The 17279-nt window shown below is 45.2% G+C and overlaps 1 protein-coding gene across 2 annotated transcripts; it reads left to right on the top strand.

Moving 5' to 3' along the window:
- The first annotated feature begins 2 nt into the window (after window positions 1–2).
- Window positions 3–16152, top strand: PIGP (phosphatidylinositol glycan anchor biosynthesis class P). 2 transcript variants are annotated; one of them, XM_055416258.2, is made up of 5 exons: window positions 3–177; window positions 651–754; window positions 11691–11763; window positions 14607–14725; window positions 15563–16150. In XM_055416258.2, exons 2-5 carry the CDS (start codon window positions 673–675, stop codon window positions 15673–15675), a joined length of 387 nt encoding a protein of 128 aa, XP_055272233.1. In that variant the 5' UTR covers window positions 3–177; window positions 651–672; the 3' UTR covers window positions 15676–16150. The 2 variants fall into 2 exon arrangements, with proteins under 2 accessions (XP_055272233.1, XP_088691241.1); XM_088835115.1 differs by lacking the exon at window positions 3–177 and adding an exon at window positions 208–496 and having other exon boundaries at window positions 15563–16152.
- Window positions 16153–17279: the final 1127 nt, after the last annotated feature.

The following is a 17279-nucleotide window of genomic DNA, read 5'->3' as shown; positions in this document are numbered from 1 at the left end:
ACCGAGCCGAGTGGCGGTGCGCTTGCGCGCGGGCAGGGTTTCCGTGGCGACCGGGCGTTTCGCTGTTGGGCCTCTCTCACCCTCCTGCGGCTGCCCTAGTCCGCGCCTGCGCCGAAGCCTCGGCCCTGGGGTGGCGGAACGCGCCGCGGGGGGGAGTCGGCGCTAGGAGGACCTAAGGTCGAGTGCCACCCCGCAACCCGGGGCGGGACTCGAATGAGAAAATTGACCTAAGAGAGGGCAGGGCCCAGTTCTGGGTGTCGAGACCCAAGCGGGAGGGCCCTTGCGCGCGGGCCCCCCGTCCCGCCTTGCCCTTTCTTTCCTGTTCTCACGGAGGCGAAGCCTGCAGAGCTGGGGTGGCGTTCAGTCCCCACGCCCCGCTCTCCCTTTGCCTCCCCACACCTTTCACTGCAGGATGTGCGCGCTCACGTGAGGTTGGGGGGCTGGTTGCAACTCGTGCAGGCAACGTTTGGGTGCTTGTGTGCACGTGTGCAAGCAGGTGTGTGTCGGAGGTCAGTGCGCCGGTGTCGCCTGTTTGGTTTACTGGAGAAACGCAGAGGCTGTGCCCATAGCAAAGCGGTGAGGTTATAATAGACCCATAGTGAAAATGAGTGGATCACTGACAGATGACTTGTTTTTGTTTTCCCCCACAGAATATCTAAAGCCACGGGAAAAATGGTGGAAAATTCACCGTCGCCATTGCCAGAAAGAGCGATTTATGGCTTTGTTCTTTTCTTAAGCTCCCAATTTGGGTTCAGTAAGTACTCTCCTGGTGGATGGCCAGGGCCTGTCTCTGATATTCAAGTACAAGGAAATTACTCCGTTTGTTAGTAGAATGTGCACACGTGAACTGTGATTCTTTCTGCCTTTGTCTCTTTTTGAGAAAACCTGAAGAGAACTCTTGTCTCTTCAGAGTGTTCTATATGCCAGACATGAGCCTGAAAGATTTAATCTCAACAAATCTTCAAAAGTGCCTCACCAGGAAGGATTGCAGAGGGAATGAAACCTGATCCGTGCCCTAAAGAAGGTCTTGGTTTTGTGGACAAGACAGAGGATTAAATCTCAATTAATACACTGTGATACGTGCCATGGGAACCTAGCGAAGAGATAAGAAATCAAAATGGAAATTCAGGGAATTCCCTGGCGATCCGGTGGTGAGGACTCTTGAGTTCTCACTGCCAAGGCTCACGTTCGATTCCTGATCAGGGAACTAAGATCCCACAAGGCGCTGAGGCAGTGCAGTCAAAAAAATAAAGTCGGAGTTAGTTTTTCTCCGAGGGACTTTATCTTCAACAATAAGAAGGAAGAAGTGGGAAGGCCTTGAAGGGAGGCCTGGTGAGGTTTGGAGAGGAGTAAGCTGGTGTGGCCCCAGTGCAGCTGTGGGAGCTTGGGAGGAACAGGAACCAGGCTCCAGCAGTCAGCTGCACTTCACATCCTGGGATGGTCCCATTTTACAGATCAGAAAGCTTGTTCACTGAGACACCATATTCCCAGAGTCATACAGCAGGCCTCATGTCTCTCCCTAGAAGGATCTCAGAATTAAGGAGAAAAGTGGGTGCCCAGAACTTTTTAGAATTTTGTGGAAACCAGGGAGATGGAGTGGCAGTGCTTCTGAACCTTAACTGCATCAGTATAACCCATCAAGCTGTTGGCTAGGGCAGTCTATGAAGAAGTTATAGCTTGAGTCCAAATCCTGACTCCTCCACAGATTTGCTTTGTGGAGGACTGTTTGCATCTTCGATTTTTCAGATGCTTCATCTGTGGAAGGGTGGTCATGTCTGTCAAAAGCTAAGGAAGCATAAGACAGTCCTGTGAGAGAGAAATTGTCATTAGTGTCCTCATTTGCAGATGAGAGTATTGAGCACACGGGACTTAAATAATGTGCCCAAGGTCCCACCATTGGTAAATGATAAAGCTGAAATTTTGACCCCGGCACACTGGGTTGATGTCACTTGGTGCCTCTTTATATCTGTTGTAAAGATAAGTTGCCATCATTTGCGCAGAGCACTTAGAAAAATGAGTAACAAAGAAACCGTAAATACAGGTTCCCCGCAAAACTAGAGGTGGCTTAGGTGGTAAAGAATCTGCCTGCATTGCAGGAGACCTGGGTTCAAACCCGGGGTCAGGAAGATCCCCTGGAGAAGGGAATGGCTTACCCACTCCAGTATTCATGCCTGGAGAATTCTATGGACAGAGGAGCCTGGTGGGCAAAGAGACAGGCACAACTGAGCGACTTGCAGACACATGCATTCTTATGAAACCTTGGAGAGCCGAAATGGTATAAAATGAAGGGCACATTTGCTAACTAATGCGCAAAAGAAGTTGAGCTCATGCACTCAATTTGATACAGATACTCAGTTCAGGTAAAGATGCTCACAGACACAGTTCAAAGCTGTGGCGGCTTGGCGCTAAGATGCTGAGTGTAGCCCTGGGAAAGGAACTCGAACGAGCTGCTCTCCCTGCTCTGGGTGCACACTGCCTCTCCCGCAGCTCCCTGCCAAACAGATGCAGAAAAGTTTTTTAGTAAAAGCAAAAATCCTCTTCGGATTTCCTTTGGTTACAGAAAACATACTACTGTAGGTCTTTTCCAAGAGCAAAATGGCTTAAAGTGGACTTTCAAAAAGTGGGGGCTACCTGTACTTCACTGGAGTGGGTTGCCATTCCCTTCTCCAGGGGAATTTCCTGACCCAGGCATTGAACCTGGGTCTCCTGCATTGCAGGCAGATTGTTTACTATCTGAGCCACCAGGGAAGCCCAATTAAACGTTAGCTATGACTCTGTTATCATCATCATTTTTGCAAATCTGTGTTCTATAGAGTATTTGAAGGATTAGAAACTATACAAATAAATAAAAGCAATGGTTTTAATAAGACTTAAATCCAACAGGACCCACAACCAGAAATTAATTCCACAAATTTTTCTTGTGTGCTTACCATGTGCTGGGCACTGTTACAGACCAGAGGTAAGCCAAACAGCCCCAGATTTCATGTTCTCAGAGTCTGTATTCTGCTGGGAGGGACATGGTCAATGGACAATTTACATAAGTAAAACATACAGAATGTCAGATGATAATGTGTACCTTGGGGAGAAATTAAGAAAGAAAAAGGGTAAGGAATGGAAGGAGCTTGCTGTTGTAAGCTCAGCTGTCAGGAAGTGCCTCACTGACAGATGAGTTTTAGGCACAGACAGAAAAAATGACAGTTGCCATGGCAATGTGGAGAAAGAGCCTCTTAGACAGAGAACAGCCAGTACAAAAGCCTAACGATCCCGGTGGTTTGAAGGAATTGATGGGAGTTATCAAACCTGAGACAGTGAGGCAGAAAGTAATAAGGGAGGTGAGAGGCCAGTACCCAGCAGTTCTAATGAAGCATAGTGGTAGGTACACAGGGCTTACATGAGTCTGTATGTTGAAATATTTACTGAATTTAAAAGCTAATTGTAGGGACTTCCCCACTGGAAGGCTTAAGAATCCGCCTTCCAATGCAGGGGACAATCCCTGGTTAGGGAACTAATATCCCACAGGAGTGGCGAAGCCAGGGCACCTCAACTAAGACCCAGACGAGACACAACCAAACAAATTAAATAATTTTTAAAAAAAAGCTAACTGTCTTAATCTGTTTAGGCTGTGCCTGGGTAGCTTAAACAATAGACATTTATTTCTCAGCTCTGGAGGCAGGGAAGTCCCAGCTCTGGAGGCCAGCATGGTTGGGTTCTCAGTGAAGGCCCTGATGTGGTTTGCAGACCGTCACTGTTTTGCGTGTCCTCACATGGTGGAGGACAAGAGCGCACAGCCCTGATCTCTTCCGGGTCTCATGAGGATACTGATCCCATGATGGTGCCCCATCCCTCATGACCTCACCTGTACCTGACTGCCTCTCAAAGGCCCTGCCTCCAAATCCACCACATTGGGGATTAGGGTTTCAATGTAGTCATTTAGGGGGAGGGGCACAAATATTCCGCCCATAACCGTAGTTGTAAACTGTGATAATGGCTTTGAAGGAAATAAAGGGAAATGGCAAGGGAGTGAGAGGGTGTGGTGTGCGGCTGGGACACAGCTGGAAGAGCAAGCGATTGGGGAAAGCCTCTCTGAAGGTGACATTTGAGCCAAGGTGGGAAGCAAGCTAAGGAACCAAATGCACTGAAAGAGTCAGAAGAACATTCCAGGCAGACAGCGCTCACTACAAGCTCAGTTACCCTGCGTCTGAAGGTTGTGTGAAGTGCAGACATGAGACACTGTCTGGAGATGAAGCGTAGTGTGTGAGGACTGGACCTTGGAGGGACAGGCAGGAGCCCGGTCATTTTAAGTTCTTGCAAAGGCTAGGAAGGACTTTGGATTTTATTCTAAAACCATCAAAGTTCAAAAACTGGCAAATGATGCCGGCTGATCAGTATTTGGGGAAATCTTCAGTGCAGTGTGGAGAATCTCTTCAGGGTTGAAATGACTGGACCCCACTCTGAAAACCTGGGAGTCCTCTTTGTTTGCACTTCTCCAACCCCAGCTTGTTCATCTGCTCCTGCCATTGCACCTGCTGTGGCCTCTCCTCCACAGAAACATCTTAGACGCAGCTCTCAAAGCAGCGCGCTTGAGATCCAGGCCTGAACTCCCCAGATGAAAACCTCTGGAGCCTGGATGGTTATTTCTCTTGGTGTGTGGGTGGGTGGGTGCATGCTCAGTCATGCCCGCCAGGCTCCTCGGTCCATGGGATTTCCTCGGCAAGAGTACTAGAGTGGGTTGCCATTTCCACCTCAGGGGATCTTCCAGAAATACTCAATTATCATCCCCCTTGCCCAGAACATAAAGTTCACGTTCCTCGCCCACAGTCTTCCATGAGCTGGGACCCATTCACTTTTCCAGCTGGTGTCTCACCGCTCGGAGACTCCCACCCTATGCCCCAGCCACTCCAAGCTGCATGGGGTTCCCCAGATACGTTGCTTCCCCTTCCTGCTGTTAACCAGTGCTCTGACTCCTGCCTGGGAGTCCAGGGTGAACATATGCCCTGAGTTGTTGTTCCATCTCAGTAATTGTTAGCACTGAGACCTTGGGCAAGTGACTTAAATTCCCCGTGCCTTAGTTTTTTTCATCTGTGAGTAAGGAATAATCTTGGCACACACTTCAGAAGGGTCTGAGAGGGGTGACATAAGACAGTGCCCGGGAGGTTCCTGCCACTGCATCTGGCTCATTTCTGTCGCCCACAGGACTTGTGAGGATAGACACCATGTCTCATTTTTCTTCAGAGCCTTGACCTTTTCATAGCACCTAGCATATAGCACGGAGAAGGCAATGGCAAGCCACTCCAGTACTCTTGCCTAGAAAATCCCATGGATGGAGGAGCCTGGTAGGCTGCAGTCCTCGGGGTCGCTAAGCGTCGGACACGAATGAGCAACTTCACTTTCACTTTCACACATTGGAGAAGGAAGTGGCAACCCACTCCAGTGTTCTTGCCTGGAGAATCCCAGGGATGGGGGAGCCTGGTGGGCTTCCATCTATGGGGTCACACAGAATTGGACACGACTGAAGTGACTTAGCAGCAGCAGCAGCATATAGCAGAGGAAAGGAAATGGCAACCCACTCCAGTGTTCTTGCCTGGAGAAGCCCAGGGACGGGGGAGCCTGGTGGGCTGCGATCTATGGGGTCAGACAGAGTCAGACACGACTGAAGTGACTTAACAGCAGCAGCAGCATATAGCAGATGTACAATAAATACTCATTCATTTAATTAGTTAAACTAAGCAAGTTTCTCTTACCTTGGTCGTGGAATATCTTGAGGGGACATCAGAGGGCAGACACACTGAAATCATAATCACAGAAAACTAGTCGATCTGATCACATGTACCACAGCCGAATGTGGTCCACTGTAGAAGAGAATGGCAAACCACTTCAGTATACTTGCCTTGAGAACCCCATGAACAGTATCAAAAGGCAAAATGATAGGATACTGAATGAGGAATTCCCCAGGTCGGGAGGTGCCCAGTATGCTACTGGAGCTCAGTGGAGAAATAACTCTAGAAGGAAGGAAGGGATGGAGCCAAAGCAAAACCAATACCCAGTTGTGGATGTGACCAGTGATAGAAGCAAGGTCCGGTGCTGTAAAGAGCAATATTGCATAGGAACCTGGAATGTTAGGTCCATGAATCAAGGCAAATTGGAAGTGGTCAAACGGGAGATGGCAAGAGTGAACGTCGACATTCTAGGAATCAGTGAACTGAAATGGACTGGAATGGGTGAATTTAACTCAGATGACCATTATATCTACTACTGTGGGCAGGAATCCCTTAGAAGAAGTGGAGTAGCCATCATGGTCAACAAAAGAGTCCGAAATGCAGTACTTGGATGCAATCTTAAAAACGACAGAATGATTTCTGTTCGTCTCCAAGGCAAACCATTCACTATTACAGTAATGCAGGCCTATTCCCCAACCAGTAACGCTGAAGAAGCCGAAGTTGAACAGTTCTATGAAGACCTACAAGACCTTTTAGAACTAACACCCAAAAATGATGTCCTTTTCATTCTAGGGGACTGGAATGCAAAAGTAGGAAGTCAAGAAACACTGGAGTAACAGGCAAATTTGGCCTTGGATCATGGAATGAAGCAGGGCAAAGGATAATAGAGTTTTGCCAAGAGAATGCACTGGTCATAGCAAACAACCTCTTCCAACAACACAAGAGAAGACTCTACACATGGACATCACCAGATGGTCAACACCGAAATCAGATTGATTGATTATATTCTTTGCAGCCAAAGATGGAGAAGCTCTATACAGTTAGCAAAAACAAGACCAGGAGCTGACTGTGGCTTAGATCATGAACTCCTTATTGCCAAATTCAGACTTAAATTGAAGAAAGCAGGGCAAACCACTAGACCATTCAGATTCGACCTATATCAAATCCCTTATGATTATACAGTGGAAGTGAGAAATAGATTTAAGGGCCTAGATCTGATAGATAGAGTGCCTGATGAACTCTGGACGGAGGTTCGTGACATTGTACAGGAGACAGGGACCAAGACCATCCCCATGGAAAAGAAATGCAAAAAAGCAAAATGGCTGTCTGGGGAGGCCTTACAAATAGCTGTGAAAAGAACAGAAGCGAAAAGCAAAGGAGAAAAGGAAAGCTATAAGCATCTGAATGCAGAGTTCCAAAGAATAGCAAGGAGAGATAAGAAAGCCTTCCTCAGTGATCAATGCAAAGAAATAGAGGAAAACAACAGAATAGGAAAAACAAGAGATCTTTTCAAGAAAATCAGAGATACCAAGGGAACATTTCATGCAAAGATGGGCTCGATAAAGGACAGAAATGGTATGGACCTAACAGAAGCGGAAGATATTAAGAAGAGGTGTGAAGAATACACAGAAGTGTACAAAAAAGATCTTCACGACCAAGATAATCACGATGGTGTGATCACTGACCTAGAGCCAGACATCTTGGAATGTGAAGTCAAGTGGGCCTTAGAAAGCATCACTACTTACAAAGCTAGTGGTGGTGATGGAATTCCAGTTGAGCTATTTCAAATCTTGAAAGATGTTGCTGTAAAAGTGCTGCACTCAGTATGCCAGCAAATTTGGAAAACTCAACAGTGGCCACAGGACTGGAAAAGGTCAGTCTTCATTCCAATTCCAAAGAAAGGCAATGCCAAAGAATGCTCAAACTACCGCACAATTGCACTCATCTCACACGCTAGTAAAGTCATGCTCAAAATTCTCCAAGCCAGGCTTCAGCAATATGTGAACCATGAACTCCCAGATGTTCAAGCAGGTTTTAGAAAAGGCAGAGGCACCAGAGATCAAATGCCAGCATCCGCTGGATCATGGAGAAAGCAAGAGAGTTCCAGAAAAACATCTATTTCTGTTTCCTTGACTATGCCAAAGCCTTTGACTGTGTGGATCGCAATCAACTGTGGAACATTCTGAAAGAGATGGGAATACCAGACCACCTGACCTGCCTCTTGAGGAACCTGTATGCAGGTCAGGAAGCAACAGTCAGAACTGTACATGGAACAACAGACTGGTTCCAAATAGGAAAAGGAGTACGTCAAGGTATATTGTCACCTGCTTATTTAACTTATATGCAGAGTACATCATGAGGAACGCTGCGCTGGAAGAAGCACAAGCTGGAATCAAGATTGCAGGGAGAAATATCGATAACCTCAGATATGCAGATGACACCACCCTTATGGCAGAAAGCGAAGAGGAACTACAAAGCCTCTTGATGAAAGTGAAAGAGGAGAGTGAAAAGGTTGGCTTGAAGCTCAACATTCAGAAAACAAAGATCATGGCATCTGGTCCCATCACTTCATGGCAAATAGATGGGGAAACAGTGGAAACAGTGCCAGACTTTATTTTTTGGGGCTCCAAAATCACTGCGGATGCTGATTGCAGCATGAAATTAAAAGACGCTTACTCCTTGGAAGGAAAGTTATGACCAACCTAGATAGCATATTAAAAAGCAGAGACATTACTTTGCCAACCAAGGTCCGTCTAGTCAAGGCTATGGTTTTTCCCGTGGTCATGTATGGATGTGAGTGTTGGACCGTGAAGAAAGCTGATCATGGAAGAATTGATGCTTTTAAACTGTGGTGCTGAAGAAGACTCTTGAGAGTCCCTTGGACTGCAAGGAGATCCAACCAGTCCATTCTAGAGGAGATCAATCTTGGGTGTTCATTTGAAGGACTGATGCTAAAGCTGAAACTCCAATACTTTGGCCACCTCATGCGACGAGTTGACTCACTGGAAAAGACTGTGATGCTGGGAAGGATTTGGGGCGGTAGGAGAAGGGGATGACAGAGAATGAGATGGCTGGATGGCATCACCGACTCGATGGACATGAGTTTGAGTGAACTCCGGGAGTTGGTGATGGACAGGGAGGCCTGGCGTGCTGTGATTCATGGGGTCGCAAAGAGTCGGACACGACTGAGCGACTGAACTGAACTGAAGCAGATTATTTCCGTTTACGAATTTGCCTCATGTTTTTGCCACTATTTGTATTTCATTAACCTTGAAAACTCCAGTTGCAAGCCTGATCCTTTCCATCTTTTCCTTCTGCCATCCACCACCACTCTCTCTTTGACTCCTGACGCTCTCGCTGCAGCTCGTGGCCAGGAACACCATTTTCTCGTTATTAATATTTCCTTCCTTCCTCACAACTGCAAGTCCAACAATTAGCATTTTCATCTGCCTAACCCCCATTCATCCTTCAGGCCCCCCCCAGATTAATGACTTCCTTCAGGAAGTCTTTCCTGACCGTTAACATCACTTCCATCACCACCACTGTGGGCTGAGGGCTGCCTTACGTGTTCCCATATCATCTGCTGTTTCGTGCTCATTAGCACTTATCACAGTGTATTGAAAATAGCAATTTACTCATCTCTGGCCCTCTGCTCGGGGAGGGCAGAGGCCATCTCTTTCGGGTTCACCATTGTCTGTCATACTTCTGACATACAGAATTCTGTAATACAAAATGTTAATCCTTCATCATGGTTGAGACAGGTCGTTTGAAATTTGGCTCTGTCACTTGGGCAGGGCTTCCAATCTGCCTGCAAAGCAGAAGACCTGAGTTCAATCCCTGAGTCAGGAAGATCCCCAGTGTTCTTGTCTGTAGAATTCCATGGACAGAAGAGCCTGGTGGGCTCCAGTCCATGGGCTTGCAAAGAATCAGACATGACTTAATGATAATACTTTAACTTACCTTAGGCAGATGATATAACATGTCCAAGATTCCAGTTCCTCATCTGTAAAACTAACATAATACCTCCTAGAATTGTTTTGAGGAGAGGAAATAATACGTGTAAAGTGCTCAGAGGGCTTTCCGGGTGGCTCAGTGGTAAAGAATCTGCCATCTGCCAATGCAGGGGACCCAAGATTGATCCCTGGGTTGGGAAGATCCCCTGGAGAAGGAAATGGCAACCCACTCCAGTATTCTTGCCTGGGGAAATCCCATGGACAGAGGAGCCTGGTGGGCTACAGTCCATGGGCTCTCAAAAGAATCAGACATGACTTAGCAATTAACAATGACAAACTGCTCAGAAGTGTGCTTAGTCCACACTTAGTGAGTGCTCAGAGGTCGGCTGCTGTTACAACAGGCACAGCAGTAAAGGCCACAGAAACTTGACAATAAGACTGTGCTGTAGGAGGTAAAGCATGTCATGAATCAGAATAGGGTAGTTAAATTCACCTTTATGCCACTAATTGTAGTTGTTTCAACCCTGTAGGAATGAAGTGTAGAATACCTACTACATATAAGTAAAATTGCTAGGTGCTGTAAGAGTTACAACAGTTCTTAAGGCATGATTTCTGCCCTTAAATTGCTAGTATGAGTTAAGACATATTTTTGTAAATAGTATGGGTTAAGTGTGAATAGCATGAATAAAACATCAGTTGCTCAGTCATGTCTGACTCTTTGCAACCCCATGGACTGCAGCATGCCAGGCCTCCTTGTCCATCACCAACTCCTGGAATTTGCTCAATCTCATATCCGTCAAGTCAGTGATGCCATCCAACCATCTCATCCTCTGTTGTCCCCTTCTCCTCCTGCCTTCAATCTTTGCCAACATCAGGGTCTTTTCCAGTGAGTCAGTTCTTTGTATCAGGTGGCCAAGGTTTTGGAGCTTCAGCATCAGTCCTTCCAATGAATATTCAGGGCTGATTTTCTTTAGAATGGACTGGTTTGATCTCCCTGCAGTCCAAGGGACTCTAAAGAGTTATCCAAGACCACAGTTCAAAAGCATCAATTCTTTGGCGCTCAGCTTTCTTTAGGGTCCAGCTCTCACATCCATAGCCTTGACTACACAGACCTTTGTCAGTAAAGTACTGTCTCTGCTTTTTAATATGCTGTCTAGGTTTGTCATAGCTTTTATTCCAAGGAGCAAACATCTTTTAATGTCATGGTTGCAGTCACCATCTGCAGTGATTTTGGAGCCCAAGAAAATAAAGTCTGTCAACTGTTTCCATTGTTTCCCCATCTGTTTGCCACGAAGTGATGGGACCAGATGCCATGATCTTAAGTTTTTTGAATGCTGAGTTTTAAGCCAGCTTTTTCACTCATCTCTTTCACATGAATTAAGACATACTTTTTTTAAATAAGAGGACTTGTTTAGTGGGTATAGAGTTTCAGATTCACAAGATGAAAAAGTTCTAGAAATATGTTTAACAGCAGTGCAAATATATTTAACACTACTGAACATTATACTTGGTTAAAATGGTAACTTTTATGGTTTTTTAACCACAGTCTTTTAAAATGTCTAGTAGGTCTTGCCTGGGAAATCTCATGGACAGAGGAGCCTGGTGGGCTACAGTCCATGGCATCACGAAGAGTCAGACACAGCTTAGCAACTGAACAGCAACAGCATACAATCAGGCAGATTATATTTGGGAAAATAGTTCCTGATGGAAATGTGACATAAAATGGAGAGTAAAGTGACCTAGCAATATGGAATATAGAATTTTGTAAGAAATTAAACTTTGTGTATAGAATAATAGTTGTAGATATTGAAACAATAAAGTCCATGGCTAAAGGAAAAAAAAATGACTAGTAGAAAGGAATTGTGCAAAGTGTTACAGAAATGGTACAAATAAGAAGGAAAAGATCATTTCTCAGTTAATCAAGGAACGTTCAAAGGAGCTTTTTTTATTTGAATCTTGATAAATTGGATGCATGCCTTACTGACCTTTTTTCTTTTTTTGTTTTCCCTCTCTTCTGCAGTACTGTATCTTGTGTGGGCTTTTATTCCTGAATCTTGGCTAAACTCCTTAGGCTTAACTTATTGGCCTCAAAAGTAAGTTTAATATATTTCTTAAATAAAGTGAGAGTATATCAGTGCTGTTTTGAAGGATCAGATTTTTCCTCAAGACTTTTTCAAATCGTATATTTATTCTTTTAAGATCTGTCCATAACCATATAGAAGTGTAAAGCTTTTAAAACATCATTATTGATATGCTTCTGCTTAAAGATGCTGGGCTGAACACACATCTTTATCTCCACTTCCTCCCAAAATCTTGATAAGCTCATAATAAAAAATAATTGTTAAACTATAAACCCACAGGAGCAAATAAAGGGACAGGAGAAACGGATCAATAAAATCTAGGGAAGTGGATTGCAGATAGGTGGAGAGGTACCTGACTTAATTTCCACTTTCCCACGTCGGTCATGCAGGAGGCAGCCAGAGTCTGTGCCCACAGCACAGAGGCCCAGACATTGGAAGTGTGGGTACCTCTTTACATTGTATTTCTGATTCAGGCTGAAAACTGTTTAAAGAGCATTTGGCCCTCCAATCCTCCTCCTCAGCCTTTAAAGCTGAGAGACAAACCCTCCCCTGCAGGAGGAGTTTACACTCTGGAAAGACTGAATCGAGCCTGTAATCTGGGGTACTCTGGGTCTATGTAGGTAACCTACTGAAAACAGGAATAAGTGAGGATCTGCTTTGCTGAAGTGTGAGTCCTCCCGAGCACCTGTCCTACCACCCACCTCCTCCCAGCAAGATCGGAGGGTCCTCCCTGAGAAAGTTGGCCAGCTCAAAGGCTAGCTCATTTCTGACAATGAGAAGTCCTCCAGTGGAATGGCCAGGTCTCCCATAGTGAGGGTCATCAGTTGGCCATTCCAGTCCGCATATGCACAGTGCTTCCAATTAACTTGTTAGTACTTCATCTGTATTTCTTTAATATTTCCCCCCAAATGTCCTCTCCCCGTACTTCATATGTAAATGTGAGGGGACAACCACAGCTTACCCAACATGAAAAGAAAGCCTCTGAAATGAAATGAAAGAGAAAAAGCAAAAGAAACTTGAAAGAAATGGAGATAATGCAAAGAACAAAAGAAAACATTATCAAAATCCTCAGAGATAAGAAAAGAGTATAACTATGAAGCAACAGGATGCTACAAATAAGGAATGTCCAGAGAATTACTGCATAGAAATTATAACTATGATAACCAAAATTACCATTTTAATTGAACGTTTAGAAGAAACACCAAAAGTAATCTCCAGAAAGTAGAATAGAGTATAGCAAAACCGAAAATAGAGACAAGATGAGAGAAGTAAAAGAGCAAAATATTTAAGTCTTAGAAGTTCCATAAAGAGAAAATGGCAAGAAAGAAAGAAATTACACACCAGTAAAACGTGAGATAGAGCATTTGACATGCTTAAATGTATCAAGAGGCATATTAGAATCTATCAGAATTTGAGGATTGATTATTGATAGGTACATGGAAAACCAAGCAAACAGACTAAAGTGGTTCAGTTCAGTTCAGTTCAGTCGCTCAGTCGTGTCTGACTCTTTGCGACCCCATGAATCACAGCACGCCAGGCCTCCCTGTCCATCACCAAATCCCGGAGTTCACTCAAACTCATGTCGGTGATGCCATCCAGCCATCTCATTCTCTGTCGTCCCCGTCTCCTCCCACCCCAAATCCTTCCTAGCGTCAGAGTCTTTTCCAGTGAGTCAACTCGTCGCATGAGGTGGCCAAAGTATTGGAGTTTCAGCTTTAGCATCAGTCCTTCCAATGAACACCCAGAATTGATCTCCTTGCAGGCCAAGGGACTCTCAAGAGTCTTCTCCAGCACCACAGTTCAAAAGCATCAATTCTTCGGCGATCAGCTTTCTTCACAGTCCAACTCTCACATCCATACATGGCCACGGGAAAAACCATAGCCTTGACTAGACAGACCTTGGTTGGCAAAGTAATGTCTCTGCTTTTTAATATGCTATCTAGGTTGGTCATAACTTTCCTTTCAAGGAGTACGCGTCTTTTAATTTCATGGCTGCAATCAGCATCTGCAGTGATTTTGGAGCCCAAAAAATAAAGTCTGACACTGTTTCCACTGTTTCCCCATCTATTTGCCATGAAGTGATGGGACCAGATGCCATGATCTTTGTTTTCTGAATGTTGAGCTTCAAGCCAAACTTTTCACTCTCCTCTTTCACTTTCAAGAGGTCCTTGAGTTCCTCTTCACTTTCTGCCATAAGGATGGTGTCATCTGCATATCTGAGGTTATTGATATTTCTCCCGGCAATCTTTATTCCAGCTTGTGCTTCTTCCAGCCCAGCGTTCCTCATGATGTACTCTGCATAGAAGTTAAATAAGCAGGGTGACAATATACAGCCTTGACATACTCCTTTTCCTATTTGGAACCAGTCGGTTGTTCCATGTCCAGTTTTAACTGTTGCTTCCTGACCTGCATACAGGTTCCTCAAGAGGCAGGTCAGGTGGTCTGGTATTCCCATCTCTTTCAGAATGTTCCACAGTTTAAAGTGGTAATTACTACAAAAAATTGTACAAGACATATAATAATACATTACGGTGCTCAGTTGCAAACATTTATATAAACATCTACATGTTCATATTAGGAAGTTCAGAGAAAATATCTGAAGTTGAAAACAAATCAAGAAGCAATGATATGAGTATGTTGTATAGAAAAGTGGAGGTAAACACCAAAAGAAACAGCTCCCATTCCCCAAAACAAGAGAAGCCCACTTTCCGCAACCAGAGAAAGCCCAAGTGTAGCAATGAAGACCCACCATGGCCAGAAGATAAACTTTAGAAGTGTATTAACTTGGTGATGAACTCTTGAGAGCTGCAGCGTTTTGTGAAGTCTGTTACCTGTTTTAATATTCTCTTCTGCAGGTATTGGGCTGTTGCTCTGCCTGTGTATCTCCTCATTACCATAGTCATCGGTTACATCCTCTTATTTGGAATAAACATGATGAGTACCTCTCCACTCGACTCCATTCATAATATCACAGGTAAATTTATATCCGGGGAACGTGCTAGGGGAGGCAGGAGGGGGTATCTTTTATCAAGAGAGGCGACCAAAAGCAGGCTACGGCAAGTGACACACATGGTTGCAGTAGAAAGAACCTGGGAGAAATAGATAAACAGTTACACCAAAGAAAGCGGTCACAGGGCACAAATAAGCTTTTGTGACTACACTGTTTAATAGCATTAGTTAACAGGTGTATTTTCCTATAAAAACTGCAAATATGTAACGTGTTCCCTGGCAACTCTGCCTGGGAGAAATTTCTGTTATCCTAAACAGGCTGTGTGGATCCAGGAATGACAAAAGAGGTCCCTGCAGACTCTGTCTGGGAGGAAGAACTTGGGTGGCAGGGGGAGGGAGTCCTCGGGGTCACTGTGTGCCCCAGACACCAGTTATGTGGTCATCAGAGTCACAGGTAACCTACTGTGTGCCCTGCATATTTGGTTGGAATTACAGCAGATAGACAACTTGTACAAAGAGGGGAAATCGTGAAGTTTGTATGAAGGATTGTACCAAATAGTTTCATAGTTTTGGGGTGTTGGTGTAATTCTGTTCCTATGAGCAATGTGCGATGGGACTTGAATCATCATTGTACAGTTGAATGAAATAATTTCTTAACCAAGTTAGAGGTTGCAAAAAGTACTTTGCTGGTTTTTATTCTTATTGGGACATTTCTTCTAAAAAGAGGATTTAAGGGGCCTTTTAATTACATGACACATGGTATTTGTCATTATCTCGACATTAGCCCAGTACCCTACATGGTGGGCCTCCATAAGCACAGAGACTGTTGAGATAAACAGGGCCTTTTGTCTTCTTCTTACAGATAACTATGCCAAAAATCAGCAGCACAAGAAAGACCAAGAAGAGGCCATCCCAGCACTGAGAGATATTCCTATTAGTGAAGTCAACCAAATGTTCTTTCTTGAAGCCAAATAACTTTCCACCAAGAACTTAATTGTATGTGGACTAATACCAAACATTTATTATAAATTTTTGGCATAAAGGTTTCAGCCATTCTAATTTAGACTGTCTTTCTGATTAATATCCAGTGTTGAAATGTAAAAAAAAAAAAGTAGGTTGAACTTATATTAAGTTCTAATAATATTATAAATGTTATCAAATAGTAGCTACTAATGAACAGAGTAAATACTGCATTCAGTGCAGTGCAGTTCAGTGCAGTCGCTCAGTCGTGTCCAACTCTCCGCGACCCCATGAATCACAGCACGCCAGGCCTCCCTGTCCATCACCAACTCCCTGAGTTCATGCAAACTCATGTCCACAGAGTTGGTGATGCCATCCAGCCATCTCATTCTCTGTCGTCCCCTTCTCCTCCCGCCCCCAACCTTTCCCAGCATCAGAGTCTTTTCCAGTGAGTCAACTCGTCACATGAGGTGGCCAAAATACTGCATTGCTGCTGCTGCTGCTGCTAAGTCACTTCAGTCATGTCCAACTCTGTGTGACCCCATAGACGGAAGCCCACCAGGCTCCCCCGTCCCTGGGATTCTCCAGGCAAGAACACTGGAGTGGGTTGCCATTTCCTTCTCCAATGTGTGAAAGTAAAAAGTGAAAGTGAAGTCGCTCAGTCGTGTCCGACCCTTAGCGACCCCATGGACTACAGCCTACCAGGCTCCTCCATCCATGGGATTTTCTAGGCAATAGTACTGGAGTGGCTTGCCATTGCCCTCTCCGAAAATACTGTATTACCATATGGCAAAAAGGCATTCATGTTGTAAGTTTCAAAGGGCAGTTGTATCCTCCCTGCTGTTTGTCCTTCGAAGCCCAGAATTCAAACTCTCAGACTTTGGAGAAGAGACATTTAATGTGTCCTCACCATCAGATATGTGTCTAAAGGACAACGACATGGGTGGTCAGGGAGGGCTGCTGAGAGGAGACAGTTAGGGTTGAGATTTGATCAGCAGAATCAGTGGCTGTTTATGAAGATGAGAGGGGCGGGAGGGAGCTTTCTGTACCGAACAGCCAGGGCGGAGACCTGCCGGTTGAAGGAGCTTGGTGTGTCCTGCGGCCAGCAGGCCAGCAGGGGGCCTAGTGCTTGCTTGCTGCGGGAGGGTGTGAGTGTTGTGTGGGCCAGCGTGAGATGTCATGTTTACCTGTCACTATGACCGGTGTGAGGCACTTTGGATACTGAGCCATCGGGAGGTTTTAAGGAAGAGTGTGACGTGGCCCGATTTGTATCTTTAAAAGCCACTGGGGGGCTGTCCCTGGCAGTCCTGTGGTTAGGACTCTTGCACTTTCACTGCCAAGGGCTCAGGTTCAGTCCCTGGGAAACTAAGATCCCACAAGCCACAAGGCCCAGCCAAAAAATACATATATATAAAAGCCACTGGGCAGTGAATGGAGGGTGGATTCAGAGGGGGACTTGGGGTGGGGCAAGACTGGACATAAGGAGACTGGTCAGGAGACTATTGCATTGGTCCAGGCTGGAAGCGCTTACCGAGGGGAGTGGCAGTGGGGCTGGGGAGGAACGGATAGCTTTGTAACATTTGTTGCTGACACAGCTGGATCTGGTTGTTCAGGGTAGG

This window comes from Moschus berezovskii, chromosome 1, assembly GCF_049115385.1.
Source record: "Moschus berezovskii isolate FMDL1 chromosome 1, NW_MosBer_1.0, whole genome shotgun sequence".
NCBI classification, from domain to species: Eukaryota; Metazoa; Chordata; class Mammalia; order Artiodactyla; family Moschidae; genus Moschus; species Moschus berezovskii.
The sequence above is the reverse complement of the archived record's forward strand: the minus strand, read 5'-3'. Positions and strand labels throughout refer to the sequence as shown.